General features: G+C 41.4%; 1 protein-coding gene across 2 annotated transcripts; it reads left to right on the top strand.

Moving 5' to 3' along the window:
- The first annotated feature begins 1,189 nt into the window (after nucleotides 1-1,189).
- On the top strand, nucleotides 1,190-13,337 carry ptena (phosphatase and tensin homolog A). Of its 2 annotated transcripts, XM_034237926.1 has the most exons (10): nucleotides 1,190-1,970; nucleotides 5,653-5,737; nucleotides 5,831-5,875; nucleotides 5,979-6,022; nucleotides 6,217-6,455; nucleotides 8,586-8,727; nucleotides 10,282-10,350; nucleotides 11,095-11,261; nucleotides 11,809-12,114; nucleotides 12,236-13,337. In XM_034237926.1, the coding sequence occupies exons 1-10, from the start codon at nucleotides 1,892-1,894 to the stop codon at nucleotides 12,419-12,421; spliced, it is 1,362 nt and encodes a 453-aa protein (XP_034093817.1). In that variant the 5' UTR covers nucleotides 1,190-1,891; the 3' UTR covers nucleotides 12,422-13,337. The 2 variants fall into 2 exon arrangements, with proteins under 2 accessions (XP_034093817.1, XP_034093818.1); XM_034237927.1 differs by lacking the exon at nucleotides 10,282-10,350.
- Nucleotides 13,338-26,348: the final 13,011 nt, after the last annotated feature.

The raw sequence follows: 26,348 nt of genomic DNA, 5'->3' as shown, positions 1-26,348 counted from the left end.
TCAGTGCTTTATAAAATCTCAAACTACTGTACTTAAACAAAGAAAGGACGGCTACTGTTACTGTCTCTTGTATACCACAGTCCTAAAATATCTGTATGGCTGACCATGTTTTTAAAAAAAAAAAACGTTCCACTGAGGTATTCAGGTAGAATAGACATTGGTTGAGTCATGGTTCTAGATGTAGTCTTATTTTTTGCACACCGTTTATTAGAGGATACTTTGACTGTGTATCCCTTCTCATTATGCTGTTTGGCTTTATCAATAATGGACCTCCAGGGCTGATTCTGAAAGGCAAAACAATTGTTCTGGTAGGGTGGAAATGCAATTAATGATTATTTTTTGCAATTGTTTAATCTGTTAATTGAATTTCTAATGAATACATTCCAAGTGTAGTCCAAGTGTATGTATTCACAACTAAAATCAAACAAATGTAATCATAAAGGAATGAGAAGTTCCCTCATTGGGAACCGGTTAACCTTCTGCACTTCGACTTATAATTATTTTTTAAAATAATGGATTAGTTGATAATCAAAATGAATGCTGTTTAACTATGTGGATTGATTAGTTGACACATTGTTTCAGATCTAGAGTTTAGCCTTCCTCAGTTTACTTCAGAAGATTTTTTATTTAGATATTTTTTACAATCTTTATTTATTTATATAGCACATTTAAAAAAAAAAAAGACAACCATGTTAGAAAAATAACATTACAGTCTATTGCTTCTGCAATTATCAACGTTGGTTTACTACTTTAGGATTTATTTGAGGACAGCGAATACAGAAGGCAATACAGGTACTACAGAGGATATGGATTTACAGTTTAAACATAATGCATTTTGAAAACATTAAGGGGGTTACAAAAATTGTTGTCATACAACATGATATGACAGTTTAAACCGCGAAAAGTGACATTATGTTGGAAACTTCCCTAATTACAGCCACACGTGATCACTTTGACAGAAGGGAGCGTCGCATGCGGACTCACTTTATCCTTCCGCGAGTGGCAAAATAATAACTCGGTTTTTCCGCTGTTTATAGATTTAAAAAAATTACACATTTAATGTTTATTCACTACAATGTAGTATTAATTGTTGAGACAAAATGAATTAACGCCGCATTGCCAATTTCAATGAAAGCGTGGGACTATACAGCGAAGGCGGCGGGATATTTGTTCTAAAATCCCAGCCTGCTCTACCTTCTTTTTTTCCTTCGGTGGAGGCCATGATGGGAGCCTGAGAGTTCAGCTGGAGAGAGGAACGAGAAAAGAAGATGATTACCCGGGACGGAACTGTCAAACCAATCTGTGCAGATTTCTGATCGTTGTATAGTCTTTATACATTTAAGGTGGAGCCTGTCACTTTTTTCAGATGTGTTCTTGGCAATCAGTCGATGACAATGTTGAATCGTTAGGAGGCTTTTGGATCGAAAAAGGAGGTGGCATTAGCTATTGTTGCTAGTGCTGGCTAGCTCGTTAGCTAGCGAGCTAGCTCCGTTTGAGTGACTTGGATACGGGTTTTTGGGAGCCGGCGAATACTCGGTCCTCTCGCTGTCAATCTCAGCGGCTGCGATTGAACCATCGGATTGGACGGTGTCTGGTATCTAAAGGACAACTGCATGTATTTTATTCGGGACTGTTTGCAAGACGAATTGCAGGATTGGCGAAGTCGGGCCTGCACGGAGGAGCAGAGCAAGGCCCGTCTTTATGATCCAGAGGAAGCCTTTCTAATCCTACCGACATCCACGGCTAGCTCTGCTGGCTAGCACTTCTCTGCGAGGACCCTGCAAAATTCACAGAGCGGACCCTCTGACTGCGACATACACGGCCAGACAGATAATACTAGAAATACCTATTTTCATCATTTACCCCATATAGACTCCTGTCACCTGCTACAATGGCTGCGATTATAAAAGAAATGGTCAGCCGGAACAAAAGGAGATATCAAGAGGATGGCTTCGACCTGGACTTAACATGTATCCTTCCTTGTGTTTCTTATTTTCACCCGGAACAATGACTAGTAATGTGTAATAGCGGCATTGAATAGGAGAACTGTAGGCAGAAGTGTCAGTAACGTGAGGTAGTTAGCTCCTCTGCTACTTAGCAGGCTGGCTAGTTGGTCAGACAGCGCAGCTTTGCTGTCACCCGGCATGTTTGAAAGATGGTGGATCTGTCAAACCAGCACGCATAAATGTCATAGTCATGTTATAGCTGGAAAACCCCGTTCAAATGGACGTTAGTATGGGTTAGAAATGACGACAGGGCATGTAACTTGCATACCTGTCACCAAAAGACCTAGCTAGAGGTTGTGAAATTGTAAGAGACATGAAGTCATTTTTTAAGGCAGGTATTTATCTCAGCATGTCGTTTTACTTCATGTTTATTAAGTTCATATGATCAATTTGACTATATTCTAGGTTAATGATGCACATTTCTGAAGACACTAACCCCTTTGCCTCCCTCACCTGTGTCCTCTGTGGGTGAGTAGTCATTGGATCCTGAACACATCTGTGAAAATCTAATTAACGTTTTTCTTTGCCTTTTTATGGAGATACAATCATTATCAGCTTTAAGAATAGCTATTTCAGGCCCCTCTGCAGGGCTCATTTCTCATCTATTACCACTGATGGTTGACCTGGTTCCCTACTGCAGTATGGCTGGTACTGAAGTTGGTGCTTTGGTTTTTTGGCTGGTGATAAACTAAATTACCAGATGATGTGGTTGACCATGGAAAACTAAATGCAAAATGTGTGGCCATGCTGAGAGTGGGTCATGGTTACAGTGTGATGCATACTTATCAGGGTCTCAAAACACCTTTTTTGAGGCCTAATTTTGATATTTTTTTAGCATTAATGATTGGTTGCAAACTATTTGTCCAGCTACTTAAATCGGACATTGATTTGCTTAATTATACGAATATGATATTAAATGAATATATTTGTGTTGTGACTGTTGATTGCAAGATATTTGAAGAAGTCAGCTTGGGCATTCGGAAATTGGTTGGAATTGTCTTGCTTTTTGACAAAGACTGATTCATTGACTAATTGAGATTCCTATTCGGGCAGATTCACAGATCATTTAAATAATTTGAAGTCTGAGCCATTTCTGGACCTGAACAAAGCATTATTTGAACGAGCCTTGGTGTTTAAGGACATCATTTCCTCGGGCTATTATCAGTATGTTGCATTAACATTGCTTAAAAGTGTTTTTCTTCCTACTGTAGAACAATGGAAACGCTAGTTACCTTGACTCAGGTGTTACATATCATACAAAATGTGTGACTGCAGATGCTGAAATGCATATGTCACAATATTTGATCAGATGTTTCTCACCTGGTTTTCTAATGTGGTGAAGCCTGTGGCCTCTGGAGCTTTGTGAAGGGGGCCCGAAACTCAAAAGTGGCATCTTTCTTTGGCTATAAGTCTCCTCTTGTTCAGATGTGGGCCCTTTCTAACCATCTCTTTTATCATTTTTGGCATGGTGTCTAAAAACAATATGGGCTCTCTGCAGTTATGTAATGCAGTATCACAGTTCTGGGAATTGCCCTTAAAATAGAGTTGCCAGTGATCTTGTATCAGTGTTGCTGTCTGAGTGCTCTCTTACCCTGTCAACCCACCACCTCTCCTTTGCTATTTTTCTTTACTGCTCCCACTCTAATTCTCCCTCCCTCTGCTTGCCCCCGTTCCTCTGCTCTCCTCCTTTCCTGTCCTCCCCACCCCCTCCTCACTCGGCGCTTGCCGGTTCCCACTCTCCCTTTCCCCCCTCTCTCTTGCTCAGTTGTGGATTTGGCGTATGCATAGAGCTGAGGCAGGGCTGGCTTTAAAGAAAAGGCGTGCCTGAAAAGGTAGATTTTCTTTCTTTTTTTTCCCCTCCTACTTGGAGCTTCCGTCGGGGGTCCCGTATGTGCGTTTCCTCCCAGCTGCACAGAGCAAGCTCCCCCCCCCCCATGCCCTGGGCTGAGGCTCTCCTGGGAGCTCTGGAGCTTTTTAAAAACACTTAGAATAGCCTGACTGGGATCACTTTGCCAGTAGGTCCAAGGGTTAGCATAGCCCGTCAAATAGCATGGAAAAGCTGCATTTGGCTCCTAATTAGGTCTTTGAGGCATTAATGGATGGGATTATGGCACAGTATGTACAGATAGGCTTCTCTGGAGTGAGCTACAGGGAAGTAGCTTGGCAGGATGCAAATAATACCATAGATTTGCTTTTGGGCTTGAATTCATGCATCAAAAAAGCCTGTGTTGAGCATACCTTAGCTGCGTAAAGCTGCGCTGGGGCCCTTAATGAATTCCTTTTACAGGGGTTTAATGAAGATTGTCATGTTTATTTTTTCTAGCAAAAAATGTTTGAAATTGAATTAATCCTTGGATATATGGGCCAACGTGGATATTTCGGTCTACATGTGAACCGTGAACTGTGTGCCATGGAAATTGTTGTTCTTGTGGGTTTTTGCACGTGTAGGTACTTTTAATGTGCGCACACACTAGCTAAGCCAGACTTGTCAGATGCGCGTGTCAAATTTTTCGGAGCAGTTAAAAAGTGATTTGTCTCTGGGAAAATAAGTTGTGCTCAAAATGAAACATCCAATTAGAAATATTCAGCTTTTTTTCCCTATTTTTGTCACCGTGGCACAGGACGTGTAAGAAAAGGTCGCCCTTTAGTCAGTGGTTAAAGTGTGAAATCCCACAGCTTATAGCGGCAAGCAGACTTCAATTACAGGTAGGCGTTGCAGCGGAGCCTCAAAGACATGCGTGCCAGCTCAATTATTCTTTTATATGCAACATGACACTGATGTGTGCCTTTTTAAGATTGTATGTATGTCACCGTGTAATTGGCCACGACATTTTCCATCTCCATCCTGCGCTGAAATATGGAGCCCCGTTTGAAGATGTAAGGCAACTTTTAAAAGGCAGGTGTAGCACGAACAAGGCGGTGCAACTTGAAGTCGGCAGTGGAATCTGGTGTTTGTGGTTTGTTAACCATCTCGTTCGTTGCCTCGCGTCATAGACATGCAACAATTAGCCTCTACTGCCGGTGCACGCATAGCACAGAGATTTTCTGTCTGAAGGGAAAAAAAGAAAGACCTGTGTCTTCATGCGGGGCCTGTGTGCGATCTCATAGATATTCAAATTGTTCCGGCTGAGCTCGAAAGAGAGATAAGCCGAACATTTGCGATCATCCCAATATAACTTTGGGCTCTAAAAATAAATGCAGGTCAGGGAGCGGAGACTCTCCTCGTGCACCCACATGTGGGCCTGGCTCGTGCAGGAGCTCTGTGACTCCTCTCTGCCTGCTTCTCACTGTCAAGGCCATCTGTCACAACACACACACACACTGATCAGCGGCGCTCCTCTCTGCTCCCATTTATCCACAACCAAAATGTTGACATAGGCCGAAAGTTGTTCTCGCTCTGCTGCCTGCCTCTGCATTCTTGCAATTGTGCTCTTATGGCAAATTCTTATAGATTGTGATTTTTTTTTTTATAGAGAAAGAAAACATTTTGTTGTTTGTTGTATATCTGTTGAAAGCATTGTCAGACCTACTTGAAGTTAAAGATGTGGTGCCTCTGTAGTGCCGCCTTAATGCCTCTTTTTCTGAATAGGCTTGATTTCTACAGTCATGCACAATGTACATTTCCTTAACCCCCCCCCCTGAACAGATATCTACCCAAACATCATTGCCATGGGCTTTCCAGCAGAGAGACTCGAAGGCGTGTACAGAAACAATATAGACGACGTAGTACGGTGAGTTACTGTGTGATCATAGAGAAGGGAGGTGTAAGAAAAAACACAGAATATTGTTTTCTATTCTAAATATATTGTGTTCTCTCCCAACAGGTTTTTGGATTCAAAGCATAAAAACCATTACAAAATCTACAACCTGTAAGTGTTCCACATTTTGTTCTCACCCGAACTGAATGCTCTGTTCACTGAATAACTTCCTCTTTGTGGGTGCTCTAACTGTAGTTTGTTCTTTCCATTTCAGCTGCGCAGAAAGACACTACGATGCTGCCAAATTTAACTGCAGAGGTAGGCTGCTTTACATGAAAAAAAAAAACTGTGACCTAAAAGTCTGATGACACAGAAGGTCGATTTAAAATCCACAAAGTGTCTCCTGTGTGCTCGTCCCTGTCGTTGCTCCCCTGACCTGTCTGCTCTGTGTCCACATTTCTTTTCTTCTCTGGTGACATCTTTGCGTGGGCCTGCATCCCGTCCCGCATCAGTTGCACAGTACCCCTTCGAAGACCACAACCCTCCTCAGCTGGAGCTCATTAAGCCCTTTTGCGAAGACCTGGACCAGTGGCTCAGCGAGGACGACAATCACGTGGCGGCCATCCACTGTAAGGCCGGGAAGGGCCGCACCGGAGTCATGATCTGCGCCTATCTCCTCCATCGCGGCAAATTCCTGGATGCCCAAGAAGCGCTCGACTTTTACGGAGAAGTCAGGACAAGGGACAAGAAGGTGAGGGGTCATTCTGAGGGCCAATGCCCCCACACAGCAGCTGATTTGGACCTTAAATGATTTTTTTGCGATTTAGGGCTGTAATAATTAATAGATTAGCGTCTGATAGAAAAGCTATCACTAACTATTTTGATCAATTTAGGTTAAATACGGTGCTTTTTTCTGCTTAAAATATGTCTGTTTTACATCATATAAAAAATATCTTAAGATTTTCTTACTGAAGAAACGAGACGAAATAATCAACTTTTGAAAATTTCATTGACCATTAAACGAATCTAGAAAATATCGTCATTAATTGATGATGACAATAATTGAAACTAATGATTTAATAATCCACAGCGCTGCTAACTATTGCCTTGATTAGTCATTTTGTCCATTTAATGTCAGAAGATTGTGAAAAATGTCTATTTTTATATCTAAAAAATCTGCAAATATTCAGGTATATTTGCAAACACTTGAAACAGGGCTCAACGCTAACTTTTAAAAGTGGCTGCCAGGCTGGCAACCAGGCATCAGCTTTTGGTTGCCAAAACTGAAAATACGGTTGCCATTTTTAGTCACCTTATATTTTAAATAATTAAGATACTATACAGTTATACATCAACTTAAAGGTGGGGTAGGTAAGTTTCAGAAACCGGCTCGAGATACACTTTTTGTTATATTCCATGGAATGCTCTTAACATCCGATAGCAATGAATATCTTAAGTGCTTTGACAAAAAATCCATACAAAAATTTCATCTGTGGAAGCCGTAATACTGTAAAAAGTACAACCATTGCCGCCCTGTCTGTCAGCCTTCCATCTCGTGCACGCACAAATGTATCTCGTGCCCTCATTGGGCGTGCTGTCATTGGGCGTGCATTGCAGCAGTACTTCAATGACTCGCCAGCAACAGGCGGCCACTTTCACCAGTCTGCTGACGTCATGTGCGCGTTCATGTGTGTTGGAGGAGGTGCTCTGTAAGGAAGTCTGAAGGAAGGGGCGGATTCTTTTCGGCTGTGTACTTTCAAATGTTAGTGCACTCGTGCCGGTTTCTGAAACTTACCTACCCCACCTTTAATAATGAAAATGTGTCACAAAAGAATGTTCAAATGCTTTACAATAAGTAATTAACACAATTAGCCTATTTGAAACTTAAGTGGTAGTAAACTTGTCTACCCTCAATTGCTGGTATACAAAATACCAGTAGTGCAGCTGTTGTCATGTTCTTCACAGATCCCTCACAAATGAATTGAGCAAGTCACTAGTTTCTTGGTCATCCGTTGTCTCCCTTTCAAATGTGGGTTTCTTGACCTTTGTGCTGACCCCCACCATAGATCCATTGGCCTTTCAGCATTGAAGTCTTGGATTGTGGTTCTGTCATTGGCCAGACTAATACATTTCTAATGTTAAATAAATGAAAACCATTCACAGTTAAGAATTAGATATTCATCATTAATGCTGTAAATTACCTTTAATATGTCTTACTATAATTCAAATGTGTTACCTTTTTATAGAAGTGATTATATTTGTATGCCAATATTTTCCTATGGTAAAGTTTCGTTTAGCACTTTTATTTTGGTAGTAATAAGATCGGGACTCTTATTTTGAAGGAACTTTTACCGGAAGTGAATGCACAACGGAGCAGAATGTACATATTTCGCCTCCCAAGATTTTACACATTTCCTCTTTGCTTTTCGTCCGGGTTCATCTTGCGCTTTATCAGTTGAATCACTTTGAACATTCGTTTGAGATGTTGACGGGTTGGCCACATGTTTTACCCCACAGCCAAACAACTTAATTTGCTTCGCCATTTTTTTGTAAAACAAACACACCGCGCACGCGAGTAAACGTGCATCGCTTTCTGGCTCCGTAATCCCACCAATGCACGTGCAACTTAAGTATCTGGTCACAACAAATAATTAACATTTATCTCTTTTGGGCATTTTGCTGTTTGCTGTCCTTATTTCTTTATTTTAAAAACGGGTTGCCACTGATGGAAACCAAAGGCCAAGAAGTGGTTGACATTTTTTCTGAATGGTTGCCAATGGCAACCTGGCAACCGTTACTGTCGAGCCCTGACTTGACAGAAGATGTAGGATGTATAGAAAATCTGAAATCTCTAAACCTTGTCACTGTTTGTTTGTTGCAGGGCGTAACGATCCCGAGCCAGCGCCGCTACGTCTACTACTACAGCTACCTACTGAAGAACCAGCTGGAGTACAAGCCCGTGGCGCTCCTCTTCCATAAAATGGTGTTCGAGACTCTCCCCATGTTCAGCGGGGGCACCTGCAGTGAGTCACTTTAACTCCAAGCTAGGGCGTAGGCATGCTAAGAGCCCGGGATGTGTTGTTACCGCGGCGCTCCCCCACGCTGCAGGTCAGCTCTGGTGGAGTCCAGGCGTCCGGTGCGAGTTTGGCTTACATTTGTGTTTTTGGACCTCTTTGACTCCCAAGGGGCGGCTCCTTAATGATTAAGTCATCTAGTTGCTACCTGCAGGCCAAATTATTCTCTGCCCACTTAAAAAAACCTCGGGAAAAAAAACTATTTCAATCAGATAGGCTCTACGTTGTAAGATTTCATTCTCAAATGTTATTAAAATCATAGGATGTCATTTCTTTGGCTTCTCCCGCTGAAGGAGATTGATTGAGTTTCTCAGTTACAATCTCAGAAACGATGGCAAAGTTGAGCTTCCGTGCATCTTTTTAAAATATGTGTAGCTTCCTCATGAGGATTGAGTTTATTGGACTCGGGTTCTGCTTTCATTTTCTGCTGCGTATGACTTTGCTGTGCACAGTATTCACTGTTTAAACAGAGTGGAGCACCAACTCTGACAGCACAGTAACGCCAGATAGGTTGTATGTGCTCCCCTCCCACATAACCAGGAAGTAACTTAAAGTCAGCTAAGGAAATACACTTTAGTCAATGATTTTATTTGAACATTTAAGTGTTAATGAGTGTCTGTAGTGAGTTCAGGCGCTTAGTCATGAGTACTTATACCACTGCGTGTTTGTTCAGAGATTGAGCCGTATGGTGTGTAAGCATAACCGTGGCACATGCAGTTGGACTGTAGTGGGCAGAAACTAAAACTTAAAATCCAGTTATTTATTTGAGCGTTTCGCATCCTCTAAAAAAATGTAATGTCTTGTCACTACTGGAGACATTTGTTAGACATTGGGTAAAAAACGTCGCTTGTTCCCCATTTTTTATGTGCATGCTTTTCAACGCGTGATTCTGTGTGTATTTGACTGGTAAATAGGTTTAATATTTCTCTGCTATGGTTTTTTTAAGGGTTACAAATCTAATATAATCTTGTTTTCTCCTCAAAATGTGTGAGTTACACATTTTTGGGGCTTTATATATTAACAGTCGTTCAGAAAAAATGCATCTTCTTCCATAACTTCTGTTGCTTTTTCCCCTTTAACCCCTGACTGTGCTGAACAGACTGTATTGATCCTTTCTTTTCCTCTTAACACTCTTCAAAAAAAGACCCTATTCTGAGTCTTAAAATACATGTATACACACACACACACACCACCCTTTTTTGCCTCAGGTTTTTAGCCAACCATATTGATTTAAAACACGAGTAGCCGATTAAATATTTTGGTTACGAATGACTCAACATAACACATTTCTGTTATCTCAAGTTCCCCCTTTTCCTCCGTCCCCTTTCTGCATCTCAACACACCAGGTCAAATGTGTTAAGATGCACATCTCCATTGAAAGCCACGTACTGTATCATGTTTTTAAGAGCAGCTATGTAGATGCTAATATCTGTAAGTATGTGTGCAGAACTCCTGTGTCTGCTGTGAGGCCTGTTTGTGATAATGTCCTTCTTTCTCTCTAAGGGGACAGTACCGTTAAAAACAGGAGCGAGCCGATCCCTCAGGGCTTCAGGAAAGGGAATTGGCATTGGGGTAAATGAGCCTTTCATCCATTATTATCATTCCACTCATTTGCCTTTTATATGACCCCAGAGGTCCACCCGGGAAGGAGCAGTGTGAGGTAGACATGTTGCCTAGCAGGATAATATTCTCCTTCACCACCCCCACCCTGACAGGAAGTAGAAAGGGTTCAAATGATTCTAAACATGGTCCAAGAGCAAAACCATCACTGTTTATCAGAATAGGGTTATACTCTCTGGGTCTCTTTGGGTGTTACATTTGGTTGTCTTTCCCTTTCACCTCCTTAATTTTAATGTGTTTAAGGGCTGCAACTAACAATTATCTTTATCGATTCATCTGACGGTTAATCGTTTGGTCTATAAAATGTCAGACAATAGTGTAAAATGCCCATCCCAGTTTCTCAAAGTCCAAGGTGATGTCTATAAATGTTGTGTTTTTAAATCATTTATAGCAGAGAAAAGCAGGACATCTCCATATTTGAGAGGCTGAAAACAGCATTTTCTGACATTGTTGCATGAAAAACGACTTTAACGATTAATCGAATATCAAAGCAAATGTTTTTCCTGTCATGTTTTACACTTATTTAGAGGGGGGAGGTGGTGTGCTATGCTCAAACTCATGCAATAACCCTGTCTTGCCCTTCTTGATCCAATCCCTGCACCTTCTTTCACTAACTCTCCTTCTTGTGTTTTCTCTCTCTCCTCACAAATCTTACCGTCTTCCCCCACTTCGGTGCAACGTTGACTCTTTTTGCAGATCCCCAGTTCGTGGTGTACCAGCTCAAAGTGAAGATTCACACGTCGAACCCCGGTCACACACGGCGCGAGGACAAGCACATGTTTTTCGAATTCCCCCAGCCGCTGCCAGTCTGTGGAGACATCAAAGTGGAGTTCTTCCATAAACAAAATAAGATGATGAAGAAGGTTAGTTGTGTGGGCTTGTGTTCAAGCGGCTTTCATTGTCGGTTAACAGCAAATGTCTCTCCGTCGTTTAGAGCTGCTTTCATCCGTTGTGTGTTATAACTACTGTTAGGTCAGGCAACAATTAGCAGGCATTTCATAAAGCGTTCTCTCTCTTAGATGTGTGTCAACAATTATGCTTTTAAAAGAGTAATACTGGCGCCACCCTGTTTTTTTTCCTCTTTTTTTCTTTGTATTGTCAACGGACCTCATGAAAACATCAAAATGTGAATATAGAAGGGGTTTTATTTTCCATGCAAGGGCGTGATAATAGCTGTAGTTTATTTTCAGTTGTTCCCACTTGCTGCCATAAATACTAACAAATTCCACATCAAAAATGGTCCCCACTACTTATGTTTGTGTATTGTTTGCTAAAACAACAGCGGTTAAAAGCTTAGTAATAACTGTTGGCATTACAAAAATAGAACAATGTCAGCTGTACTGAAGAGATCCTTTTTAATTATCTTTTTTGACAAATTGCTCATCACATCTCTTCTCTCTTCACCTGCAGGACAAGATGTTTCACTTCTGGGTGAACACCTACTTCATCCCTGGACCAGAGGAGAGCGTGGACAAGCTGGAGAACGGGGCGGTGAACAATGCAGACAGCCAGCAGGGGATCCCGGCCCCGGGCCCGCCGCAGAGCGCTGAGTGCAGGGAAAGCGGCAGGGAAAGCGGCAGGGAAAGCGGCAGGGAAAGCGGCAGGGAAAGCGACCGGGACAGGGACAGGGACTACCTCATCCTGACGCTCACCAAGAACGACTTGGACAAGGCCAACAAAGACAAAGCTAACCGCTACTTCTCGCCAAACTTCAAGGTAAGGATTTAAGTTAGATATTTGCTGGATGGAGGGATTCATTATCTCTTTATCTCATTATTTTGAACTTTGATTTCTACTGGAACGGAAATGATAGGTCTTGTTTCTGATTCAATTGCAGGTGAAGTTGTATTTTACGAAAACCGTGGAGGAGCCTTCGAATTCTGAGGCAAACACTTCGACATCCGTCACCCCGGACGTTAGCGACAATGAGCCAGACCATTATCGATACTCTGACACCACTGACTCTGATCCGGAAAATGAACCTTTTGATGAAGAGCAGCACACGCAAATCACAAAAGTGTGAACTCTTTTTAAACAGGAGAAGAAGAAATTATACACCAGAAAAAAAGGAGAAAACTTGAATATAAACTCAAAAGAAGAACCTTTTGTCCCTTCCCTCCCCAGACGGCAATAGAATATCATCATGTCAAATGCCAATTTTAGGGAAAAAAAGGTAAATAGCCTGACCAATATATTGTTTTTTTATTTTTATTTTTTTTATTTGGCACGGCCATGTACCATGCGCGAGGTATTGACACTGTTGCCCCATGGGAAAAGGTGCTGTAGCTATAAAAATGTGTTTTATATATATCTATATACATACGCATATGTATATACATATATACATGCATATATAAACAAACTTTTTTTGTGTCAAAGACAATGGAAAGAGTACCACAATCAGGAGACGGGAGTTGAAGTGTGGGAGAAGTTGGAATGAAATACTAGGACTATGCTGCTCCTTCTCCTGTCTAAACCAAGGCCAGTGCTGCAGTCACTTTGTTTCACTCCCTCTCTTCTCCTCCTCCCCTCCTTCTCCTCTCATCTTTTACTCTCCATCCTATCCTCCTTCCTTCCTATCCTCCTTTACTGTGAATGCTTCTTGTGCTCTTTGCAGGCTGTCTCACGTGACTTTTGGTCTTTGTGCAGTGCAAACTGCATGCGGGCAGTGGGTTTGGGGTGGGCGGGGTTATGAAGAGGCTGTGATGATGTCTAAAGCATTGCCATTCCTGTTCCCACTGTGTATACGTTAAATTATGCAGAACAAGGCATCCCATGTAATTGTTAATGTTTTTTTTTATCCTAAGATAATAAAAATATAATACACAAAACAGCAGGGAGACAAGTGTTTGCAATAATGTCAACACTACATTTAAAGGACAATGGTGATTTGCATGTATTGGAATTGGCGTCCATCCCTAATAAATGTATGCAATGTTGTCTTTTCTTAAAGAAACCCGCTTTGAGATGTGTCTTCTGCGTGGGGTTCCCCGGTGCTTTGAGTCATGCTCATACAATTACATCACAGCTTTATGTAATATTCTCCCTTTGCCATTCACAGTAAAGGAAACAACTGGAGAATCAAAATGGATTTTTCCAATATTCAGTAAAACGTCAAAGGCATTGAGTCTCTAGCTTGACACCATTGCTGTGAAGTCATGGCTTTAAGTGACAGCCTAAACGTATGCTTGTGAGTCGGTGGAGGAAAATGTGCCTCTTTTGATGAGAAAAATGCTGTAAAGCAGGTTGTCGTTGCTGCTGTAGCTGTTTTAACAGTAACTTCCTGCTTTAAAGGTCAGCGCTGCACATAGCGGGTGGGACCTGAGGTAGGGAAGTGATGGAAGGATTATTAAAAGTTCAACTGAGGCTGAATAGCAAACTTCAAACAAATAAGTGACTCAAGCAGGGAGCTGAGCATTTACACTACTTTAATGTCAATGAGGAAAAAACTAATCTTTATCTTAGCAACTGTTTGCTTTTATTCATACTTGACTGCTAATTTAATGAGCTCTTATTTGTTTATGCATAACCCTTTGCGTAGGTATATTTTAGTAATTTCTTGAATTGATTTAAGAGCAAACTGACTTCTGAACTCTCATAAAAAGATTAACATGTAAGAGTGAAAAGCTGCCTGACCTCATGCCAAACAGCAGTGTTGCATGCAGAGTGGCTGCTGCTGGTTAATCAAGGCGTTCTCCACATGAAATGAGCAGAGGAAGGAAAAGGCAAGCAGCCCAGGAGGGAGGAGCGCGAGGCCTCGGGTAGCCGGAGCCTGCTCTGCTCCAAGGCTCCCCAAATGAAAGAATAACAGGATTAACTACCATGTCACTGTGATAGCAGGGCAAAGAGTGGCAAGACCCTGGCTAAAGCATGGCCCTAAGTCTCCTGATAATAAAATAAAGTATGAATTAAACATATATAAAAAAAGATTCCACCCCCAGAGGCAGGCAGTCACATAATCCCCCTCTGCTCTATTAAGACTCGGTCCTCGGCTCTTTCGTGTTGATAGAGACATCAAAGCCAAACCAGTGCAGCGTCAAATGAGACAGGCAGCAGTCGCAGGGGCCCGGCTGTAATTGGCTGAACTGAGGAGGAGGGAGAGACTGGAAGATTAATAATGAATGTGCTGTGTGGAGAGAGACCAGAGAGACATGCCTCGGCTCTCCACAAGCAGGCGAGACTGAAGTGGGCTGACTTCAGTGGAGCTCTAGAGTCCACATCTTTAGCTTTTGATTGCCCTCCTCATCACACACAGACACAGCAGCATCTGAAATATTAATCTAATCAATATACTGCTTCATTTGTATGTCTCGAGCACCAAGTTTGTTAGATTTTTCTAACTCTAGATGAGACTAAACTGTAGAAATGAGATTTGGATGGAGAAATATTGACTTTGGTATATTTTCATTAAAAAGTGGGTCAGATATTACACATCCACTTCTTGGAAGAAATCTGATGTTAGTAGATGATAGAAACCCATTCCCAAAAGAGAAAAGACACTTAAGATATGTTTTTATTCTACATTTGTTGAAATTGTAATAAAGATCTAGAGATTATATGCCAACCCTTTTGAAATCAAATGTCAAAGATATGAGATGCTAGGTGTGGTTAGTCTTGCTCTTAAAGTGGTAATATGTAATGGCATATTCATTTCAATCAGAAGCAGATCTGCAAAAAATCGTTGTGGAGCTCAACTTTCTTAGTGTGACCAAACTCTGAAAATACGGCCATTAACCAATTGACCGTTGATGGAGAGCAAGAGAGTCCAAGTCGTGGCAGCTATATGTAGCATTTTAGCTTTGTTGCACTATTAACTTTGTTGCACTTTTAACCTTCTGTCATCAAGAGACTTATGGTTGTTTGGTTTCTGTGCTGATATTTGATAAGTAGTTTGGTTTACTGATAGCTATCGAGACGGAAGTCAGTGGTGCAAAAAGGCCACAGTGTGTAAACGTTTTGCCCGTTGGCAGCCACATTTTATTTTCCATTTTAAATAACTGTCTCATTGAACACAACAGTAAACAACAAACAAAAGTAGGGCTGCAACTAATGACTACATACATTTTTGATGATTCTGCCAATTCTCAGGTGGATTGAAAGTTAGCATGTCCATCCCAGTTGCTCAAAGTCCAAAGTGATGTTTTTAAATGTCCTGTTTGTCTAAAACTAAATATGTTTAGTTTAATATGATATAGTCAGAAAAGCAGGAAATATAATTGTTCAGCTTTTTATGAAATGCCAGAGGTAGCATCTCCAGGAGCTGTTATGACTGACTGGAGCTAGCCTGAGTGAAGAGTTAGCAGTTAGCTTACCATTGCTAAGCCCTGTGTTATCAATGATCAAACAATGGTTTTCTCCTTAACCAAACCATGTATTTGTGTTACATATGTGTTCCTTTTCCCTCTATATCTTATTGAAAAGGCTGTTAAGTTGTTTGGAAACATAATTTTGTAGAGATACATGTAGGGTCGTCCTGCGATGACGTTACCAGTCTTACAGAACCAAATATTTTTGCTTTATCCATTTCTGGTTGGTGGTTGTTTGTCTTTTACTTCGAAGGCTCATAATTGTGATTTACTATCTTAAAATATTGATTTAGCATGTATCATCTATCACTACTCCTCTTTCGTTGTCTTTTTCTGGCGGTGATGGCCATCATTAGGCAATGTATCCTACTGTGAAAAGACAAAAAAAGCCAACACCAAAATATAGAGATTTAAGCATAGTATTATGGCCAAATGAGGGGATGGGGGGGTCAGTCTGGCCTACAAAGAGAAGATAAGCCCAAGCTGGTAACCCCATTTCCATTCCATCTGTTGGTAGCAGTTGTAGAGCATGGCTGCACTCACCAGGACCTGGCAACCCATCCCCCAAGCCCTCTTTCTCTGGCTGACTGCACAGCTGTGTTGCGTTTGGATTAGGCCAAGAATAAAACAGGAAGTAGAAATTAAACAAAAGCTTAAACACACACACAGAAACACACACTCTCACACAGTGTAAGTTACCAAAGAGTCAGCAGCAGCAGCAGTGCGAGTGACAGCCAGCGGAAAAAGTGCACACACCCACACGTGTAGACCATCGCACACACAAATATACTACAGCATGAACAAAGTCATACTCTGCCTCCCAGAGACTCACATGAGCACAGGCAGGACCACAGGCATACCATTTCTCTGTGCCCACACTCATGCTCGCACATATGGTCGTTTTACATGCTAAGTGCCTCTCTGCCTCGCCTCCATCTTCATGGTGGTCTGAGTAAAAACTAGCAAACACGCTCAGTCTTTGAGCATGCCAGTGTAATGTTGCTAATTAAGTAATGAGATGAGACACAAACATGTTTATATTCATAACTTTGAATGAGATAAAGACAGCATAACTAGCTCTGGTTCCTAATGCATTCAGTCTGATTACCATCAATGTCCGGAGATGTAGAAACTTGCACATACAAAAAAAGAAAAATCCACTTCTTTAAAGCTTGTATCCCATCCAGCACTTCTTTAAAGTAGATCAGGATGAATATTAACACATATAGGCCTACTGCTTTCATCAGCATATTGTCAAAAGTATATTGTAGTTGAAGTTATTATTTTTAATGTAAGAATCTCTTTTACATCAAACGATCATGAATACTTTATAGTTAAAGCAGCAAAAGAATCACTGTGGTTTGACACAAAATAAATCAAAATCTGCTTATGAAAGAACCACCTAAACAGCATAAATCCGAGTCCAACCTTAATAAGAATACATTAGGTGTTGGATATTATTACTTAGGTGTCCTTGTATAACTTTGGAGCTCTTAAAAGCGTTATTATTTTCACTGCTGTAAACTTGTTTCAACTTTCAGCCAATCCTCTTTTTGTGTGCAATGCACCAAAATAGCCGTGGCAACAGCACACAGGAACTATGGTGAATGAATGAGGAAGTGGAATTGGGAAGGAGAAGGACATGTTTGGAAACACGTATCTGCATGGTACGTATACATGAAGAAGCACAGACTTACTCTAGCTGGCAAGGTGCATGAGATAGAAATCCATTAAAGTGCTTCTCGAGTTGGACCAAATGTTAATGAATATACGGTAAATGTTTTCAGATGTTATTTTTACTGTCAAGACCTGAGTCAACTAATGAGTCACACTAGCTCTGTTTCCTGTGTGTGTGTGTGTGTGTGTGTGTGTGTGTGTGTTGACATGCATATGCCAGCATGCTTGTCAGTCTGTCTGTGTTTATGTGTGTCTTCATGAATAAGAGACTCACATGGAAACTGTTACTGTATTGCTGTGGCTGCAACACACACACACACACACACACACACACACACACACACACACACACACACACACACACACACACACACACACACACACACCACACACACACACACACACACACACACACACACACACACACACACACACACACACACACACACACACACACACACACACACACACACACACACACACACACACACATGCTGGTGCAAGTGCTTATTGTTTCTATGTGATCAATGAAGAGCGCATATGTGTCCATTGTACTGAAATGCATAGCCTCAGGCCCAAAACATGGACAAATGAGCTTTACGATGGCGCTCTTCATACAGGCAGATTAGCATACATGCACACACACATTTCTACAACACGAACCTGCTTTGTGTTCAAGTAACCCAGTTTTGAAAAGTGCTCGTGCTGCAGGGCTTATATGTCTCATATTGTTTTAAATCTGTGTGTATTTGAAAATGTACGTTCATACAGCAGAGTTGTTGTGCATTTATCAGACGTTGACAGGCTCTCTGTTCTCCACCTGACTTTTACCCTGAAATCTTAGAGCGGGTGTAATCCTTCCCCCGAGCCTCCTCCTACTCCTCCTCCTCGCTCGCTTCCCTCTCCTCATCTAGTGTCACCATGAGGGTAATATGAGGCATATGGCTGCTGATGACAGTCCCTAATCCTCACGCTGATGACTGATAGTTGCTCGCACACTCCTCATCCCCATCTCATACTTATATACCAAGAACAAGGGGGGAGACGCAAGCGTGTCGGCTGATACTCTTTACTCAGCCTCCGAGTCCCTGTGCTCTCTTCCAGCTGAGAGTCATTATCTGAAATGACGTGAGAGCGTCTGATGGACAAGAGAGATATTAGTGTTTGTGCTGGAGAGTAAAAGTTAGAAATGGTAGTGTAAGCTTTCAAAGTTTGAGAGGAGAGAAATTGCGTTCGGTTTTTATAACCTTTTTTTGATCTTGAGAGTTGTAAGTGATCCAAACTCTGGACAAACTTGAATTGTTGTTCAATTGTATTTGTTACAAACACAGTGACTCTCGATTGGTCACCTTCAGCTAATGATGCATCCAGAGACCGGACTTTCTGCAGTTTCAGTCTTCCAGTTGTAGCTGTGTTTCCATCTGCCTGTTCTTTTTTGCACCCTTTCAATTTGCAAAAACAGTTAGCTGAGATTAAAAGAAAAAAAAATGTACACATTAAAGTGTGCCTAAGTGTATTGGAGGTGTATTTTTTCCCACTACTTTTTTGTTCCCCTCTTCCAGATTTTATGCTAAAATAAGCTAACAAAAAAACTAAAATCTCAAGCTATTCCTTTAAACATGTGGATAAGAATGGGTTTAAAAAACCAACCAATAGTTGACACCCTATACCGGCAGAGCTACTGCAACCGAGATAGTACGCGATGAGATAAGAATATTTAAGTTTGTATTTTTGTGTTTTGGTCTTGTGTAAACCAAAGGGTCTCTACCATCTTGTCTGCAAATGTTTAGGGATAAATCTATTTTGGAGACAAATTGGCAATGGACATTTCTGGTGTGTGAATGTACATTCTTGTACAAACAAGTGACATTTTCTGGAGGCCTATAGTGGATGTCAGTCACGAGAGTGGGTCCATCCTCTCATTTAGAGGCTGCCAGTCAGCCAGCCACTCAACCAGCCCTGCAACCAGCCAGCCAGAGCTTTTTAAAGGGCCTGTGATTTGACAGAATCCCGTGGGGGGAGAAGGGGGGATTAGGATTAGCAGCTGTTTCCCCTCAAACACTGAGAAGATACGCTATAGCTACACCCCGCTGATGGCAAATTAATAGATGAATAGAACATGTGTGCGTCGTCTCAGATAATGTGCTGAAGCTCCCCATTTCATAAATAGCGAAGAAGGTGTCCTTTTTCTGAACCCGGCCTGGTGGATCTGCTGTCACACACATACTGAATAGCAGGGAGGGAAGCAAAGGCATATTGCAGCCGTGAGAAAGGTTTAAAACATCATCACTTTAATCTGAGAGCACAAAGCCAGCTACAGATTATGCTTCTGCCTCTCAAACGATTCTGCAGCAGATCCGGTTTAGATGACCCCCGCTAACACCCTCAGAGACAGGGGCTTTTAACCCCAAACAAACACTGATAGCAGGCGGGCATCAAATGAAACACACAGCGAGCACACACATCCATGCCATGCACATGTACCCACACACAGCATCTCAAAACACACACAGAGGACACCCATAGCACATGCTCAAAGAGGCAGACAATAACAGATAAACACACAGGCTTATGTCAGTTCCACTTGCATCCATTTCAGGCTATTAAAGAAGACACAAAAAGCCCAAACTGTTGCGTGGCTAACAGGTTTTGAGGTAAAAATGAAGAGGCAGCACACATTAGGGCCATCCCTGCTGTCACAGCGAACACCTGTAGTGAGGACACTGCTGTGATGCTGTCAAAACAAAAAGGGCTCAAATGCAAGTGTGAATTATCAAAAGATTTTCATCAGGATCATAGAGAAAAGTTCTAAAAATGATAAACTCCTCCGCTGCTGACCTTGTGTGAACCTGAGCTGAAGCACCCTGATGTAACACACCAGAATCATTTTTTACTCTTTTAAACTGGAGCACCAACCACACAATTAGCTGCCTGTGAGTTAATGACTAGTCTTCTCTATCGCTTGTTAAAAAATAACCAAAGGCCACATTGAATGCAGAAAGAACCCATTCGTATTCCTGTCAGGCATTTCTGTCCAACTATTTCAACTCAAAAGATTGAAATACTCTGTGTAATTTATAATATTTTCTTTTTAAAAAGCTGTCGCATTTACATTTGATAGGGAATATGCATAATGTAAAGCTATCTACATTGAAGTAGAACGTAACCTTTGCTAAGGAGAGACATGCAAGAGTGTGCAAATGGAACAAGGGAGGAATCCGGATATGGGAGAGAAAAACGATATTAAAATTGAACGAATTTCGACGGCGGTTCGCCACAATACACTTGAGACCTGGAGGATGAGTCAGAGAGGAGATGGCCATGTCAAAGAAAATTGCGAAAGAAGGAAGGTGGGAGTTGGTAAGCCCAAGTAGCATTTGGTTTGACCTTTGCTCTTCATTTTGAGCTCAGAGAAGACAATTATTTCATCAATGTCAGTATATCTGAGTCAGCCGCAGGAGCACCACAGCTCATGGAAAACGTATCCTCTGGCATGACAAGGTTCTGTTTTTCCTTTGCCAGTTTCTGCCCAACACTTCAGTAAGCCTCATTCTAATTGGTCCCACCCCCACTCCAATTTATCCATTTGAATCTTTATGTAGAGCAGCGCTGGCAGATATATATTTTTCTTTCACACTTTACAATTGCAAAGCTTAACCACTTAAACCGCATGGGAAATGTCCCCACACCCTTAAATAACGGTGACGCGCAGGCACATGTGTGCGAGTGTATGTGTATGAGAGTGAAAGAGGGAGAAAGAGAGAGGTAAATTAAGTGTTGAGTGAGAGCACACCCTGATGTTTCCTGTCCCCAAATGTGGGCATTAAACATATAGTGTGTGTATGTGTTGGGAAACCTCAGTTCTCCAGGTGTACATTTCCATTTTTGACATCTAACACATGACATGCAAATGTGCAATCAGCTACGGAAGTCTATGTTTTAAAAAAATGCAGATATATTTAAAATACATTTCAGTGCAACCACACACATAGATCACATACATTGTCAGTGAAAATACAACTTAGTTTCTGCGTGAGCTCCAGTACAATTCACATAAATCATGACAAGAGGACATTTCTTAAAGCCCCCATATGTTCATTTCTGCAACATACAAACCCAGATTTGATAAGACTGAATAAAAAGCATCAAACACACATTCAGTTTCAGCTCTCATCTCTAGATGTCTTACATGTCCTGATGCAATACAGGAGACAGAAACATGTCATTTCACATAATCTAACATCGCGCACTTTCATCCATGACTTCCATCAGATAGAAATTGACAAAGAGCTGAGGTTTCATGTCTGTTCACTTCCTCTGTGATTTCTAGTGAGAGGGTGTGCACGCATGTGACTGTGTGTGATAGAGTGAAAAAGAAAGGCCCCTATCTGTACTTGAACACTCACCGTTACCACAAATAAGTGAGTGTGATTCATCACTTCCTTCCTATTAATCACAAGCAGTGCAAGAGTGGAGGGTGTAAACCAAACGCTTCAGTTCAGAGCGCCACTTTCTCCGCCCCTCTGCACATGCACTACTATTGCATGCACCTGCACATCTGTATGTGTTGCTATATGTATGGCTGCTCCATTTAAAGTCGACCAATTGATGGTTTTAGTCATGTTTCCATTCCATTGGGGCGGTGGTGGCGAAGTCCATAGGGACTTAGCTTGGCAACTGGAAGGTCACCAGTTCAAGTCCCGGAAAGACCAAGTGCTACCGAGGTGTCCCTGAGCAAGGCACCGTTCCCTACACGGCTCCCCGGGCGCCGTACTTAATGGCAGCACACTGCTCCTAACACTAGGATGGGTCAAATGCAGAGAAACCGTTTTGTTACATGGTACCTGTACTGTGTAATGACAATAAGTTGAATCTATCTATTCTCAATAACTTTTGTTTCAAGAAACTTGTGTTCACATCTCTGTTAAACCCAAGATTCAAACTAACGCTTTAGCATGATTCTTTGTGGAGCAACTGAGTTCTACAGAACTGTCGATTATACCAATTAAAACATTTGATTGAGTTTTATTAGAATCTGAATGTTGTGGATGACAGCCCCAACAAAATGCTTGTTTTTACTTGATATAATGTGCATTTACTATGTATTGGTCAACTTTTCTAAACATTTAAGTATTTACATGTCCGAGGCGTCTTTGCATGCGTTTTTGTGTGTGTGTGTTTGAACGTGCAGTATGTGTTGTGTGTGACAGGGCCTCCAAAAAGTTCTGCTCTCGACCTCTGGTGCCATCTGCCAGTGACAGGGCAGAAATGCAAATCAGATGCAGGCAGATAATACACCATGCTCGCTCCCTCCATTAGAGCAGCCTACAGAAATAAAGTAGGTCAGACAGACCAGCAGCCAGCTGTGTGTGTGTGTAATAAGGCACATGCGCCGCTCTTTGTGTGGGGAGACAGCTATACATGTGTGTGTGGGGGATGGGTTTCCAGTTAGCTCTCAGGGTTCATAATATCCGTACTTGTGATGCTGCACACCAAGTAACATATAGACAAACAGCAGCTCATCCAGTCAGCACTCCTTCAAAGATTTCAGACAGAGAAGGCACTTCTAGACTGTTCTAGACAGGGCAAAGGAGCTGGGTGACAGAAAAAGGCTCTTATCTGAGGCTGAAATTAGCCACAGCCAGAGCGCAACTGATAGGAAGCGTATTAAACTCTTGAAAATGAACCACCCGGGAGGGTGATGCAACGCAGAGGCAACGCTGGCGTAATGCAGACAGATGCGTCCTCCGCTCATATCGCTGCGACGCCTCTGAATTATGAATGAGGCCCTGTGCACCTCTTCAATGCAAAAGCCTCTCCTCTTCTTGCTCACAATATACTGTTTGTTTTCTTTAATGCACTCATAGCAGCTACCGCTTGTCTTTGTTGGTTGTGCTAAGAAACCTAAATAGAGGTTAACAAAGTATTTGAATCCCCTTTTGTCTGAGGACAGTGATGCAGTGCACACAGCAGATGGCATATAGGTGCTTATTGAAGAAAATTAGATTACTTGCTATGAATTTCACGACCTGAACTGATTTATGATTTAAAGGGATATATTAATGTTTGGTCTATTAGTTTAAAGCTACAAGTGTGTGTCCCTTTAATGGTTGATTGTGGATGCCACAGCCCCTTTTTCTAATTGTGTATTGTTTCAAAAATGCATGCCATACTTAAACACATAGACATGCTTTGTTTACCTAAAATACTTGATATGTCTTTCATAAATTCACATGGTCTATCACTGGTTTTAAATCTGCTATTATCAGAAAATAAATCTATCAAACTGTTATGTAACGTTTATATGTTTCTTGAACTCATTCTATTTGATAAGGAGGAATATGAGTTGAATAATAAATGACTGTGCCTTTCAGAATCATTTCAAACGAGGGCCTTCTATTTATAGGTGCTCAAACATTTCCTTCTTCAGCTAACTTTCTGTTTTCTTTCTTCCTCCAACTGATTTCAGGCCCAGATTGTGAATTTGGTCACAAGGGAGGGTCAATGATTCTCGTTTCCTGCAGTTTGGTCCTCTTTAACCAAATGACTCTCCACTCCCTGAATTCTTTCAAGTTCCTCCGAGATATCCGCAGCCGCTTGTGTATCAGATTGGTGTGTGTGTGTGTGTGTGTGTGTGTGTGTGTGTGTGTGTGTGTGTGTGTGTGTGTGTGTGTGTTGTGTGTGTGTGTGTGTGTGTGTGTGTGTGTGTGTGCTTACACCAGTTCATAATGGACATGTGTGCAGTGTGGCATGTGTCTGTAGGCATGTGAGCGTGATGCATGAAGTTAGACGAAAAGGTGACATGAGATGAAAAGGTTAATATTTTCCAGGCTGGTGGGTGGGAGGTGATAGCTATGTGTGTTCATGTGTGTGAGCGCAATGTGTATGCATGTGTGTTTGATTACACATTTATGTGTATTTTCTGTGTGGGTGAGAGAGAAAAGATTCATGTAAAATGCTGCTCTGTTCTTTGAAAAGTCGATTCACTGAAGTCAATATGCTACAAGAGATGTATACATTGGATATGCTGAAAAAGATCAGATCTCAAAACACATTTTGGTTTTTGTGGAAAATAAACTAAGATGTCAAAGACATTTTTCAAGAATTCAAACTCGTTTCTCATAAACTATTGCCCTTGAAAAAAAGTCTGAGGCATGTATGTGTGATTGTCTGTCACCGTATTTTGATTTTACTCATGTGCTCAGTAAAAGTCAGATTATGTAGATCAATGTTGCCCAACTTTTCTATACCAACTGAACAGATTAACTCAAGTACTCCTTTAAACAGCCCCACCTGTCATGTTCCACATGTTGCACTATACAAAGATATTATGTTTTTCTGCATACCTTTGCACCTAATTCATTTTTAGGAGGTTTTATTGCAATTGCATTTGTTGGCCTACTATCACTTGATGGAGCAAAAGTGCTTACAGCATATAATTTAGTCAATGTTTTATTCACTAATTATTCCAACGTTTAAACCATTACTAATCTATTTCTATTATATACTATTTTTGAGCTCTGGAGTTCATTTGTGAAGAAAGCAGGTTCATTTGAACACACTCTCAATTGTGTGTTAGAATCATTATGTGGATATATATTTTTCAAATAAAAAGTATGTTTTTTCTAATCAATTTCTTTCTCCACACGCTTACCACATATGCTTCTCAAAGTGTGGTCCGCGGACCACTGGTGGTCCGTGAGCGCCCCCTAGTGGTCCGTGAGTATATTGGTAACATTTCACATTTGAAATAAATTAACTTATTTAAGTTTTCCGCACTCTTGCGGGAATATCTCTGCAATGGAGCGAGCTTAAGTTTCACTTTTCGATTGCATGATATAGCCCAGCGCAACACCTTCATCACACATGTTGCCACTTGTTTGTACCATTTTCAGGCGATTTATAATCTGTTCTAAAAAAACGATGTGTTTTTGGATATTTGTGGAGTTAGGTGGTCCGCGAGTTTTTTTTTATTGGTTAAGTGGTCCTTGGTATGAAAAAGTTTGAGAAACACTGAGTCATAGGCTCAACCCAGCCAAAGTGAGCCAAGTAGTTGCAGAACAAGTTGGACATTTCTGATGAGGATTCAAAGCTACCAGCTGAGTTTATAGGTTAAATGGATGGGACAATATTATAGGGCTACAGCTGTGGAATGGTGGTGGCAGCAAAATGTTCTTTACCCACCTAAAGAAAGCAATGTTAGTTTAAGTGTACCCTATTTTTACTATAGTTTTATCATTTTACCTTGCCGTCAGACAACCCTTCAGACTGACAAAGCCACATCAGATATTTTATCTTGCAGGACACAGAAGTTAATGTTTTGCCGTGGCCTCATCGGTAAGTTTGCTTTTGTTATAGTGTGACTTTGGTGATTCTGAACTAACTCTCACAATAACTACAAACAAACTGACCGATCGAGGCATGTTCTGCGAGGGTAAACTAAAACATTTTTCAAAGAAGCTTTAAAGAGAGCATGATGGATATAATGTCTGCAGTAATTCTCAGTTTTTTCGGAGCGTGCCAACCACTATTTTCTGGAGATAATAAAGTGACTATAGATAAGTACCTCATACAACCCCACTTGAAATATTCAAACCATAGAACCATGAGGACAACAGACATATACAACGTTCACATATTCTGCATGAGCATGGACACAGAAATTAGAGATTGGTTATTTGAGGGTTCAGACCATTTCATATAATGGTTTACTTTAGACAAAAGCCTGGACTCACTCAGAGGACACAGAGGACAGGTAAAGGACAGGACAGGCAGGGCTGGACTCAGTTTGGCCTGACCTACAGGCTGAGCTCAGTCTCTCAATGGCCGCTCTGTTCTGGTTAAGTCCCTAACCGGATTTTCCAATACCACAGTCCCAATAAATCCATCTCTGTGGGACATTCAACCGGCATTATGCTTGTCTTTTCCTCTGTGCTGCGAAAAGCGCTCAACACAATTTGGAACAAG

Source organism: Gymnodraco acuticeps, unplaced genomic scaffold (assembly GCF_902827175.1).
Source record: "Gymnodraco acuticeps unplaced genomic scaffold, fGymAcu1.1, whole genome shotgun sequence".
In the NCBI taxonomy this organism is placed as follows: Eukaryota; Metazoa; Chordata; class Actinopteri; order Perciformes; family Bathydraconidae; genus Gymnodraco; species Gymnodraco acuticeps.
The sequence above is the reverse complement of the archived record's forward strand: the minus strand, read 5'-3'. Positions and strand labels throughout refer to the sequence as shown.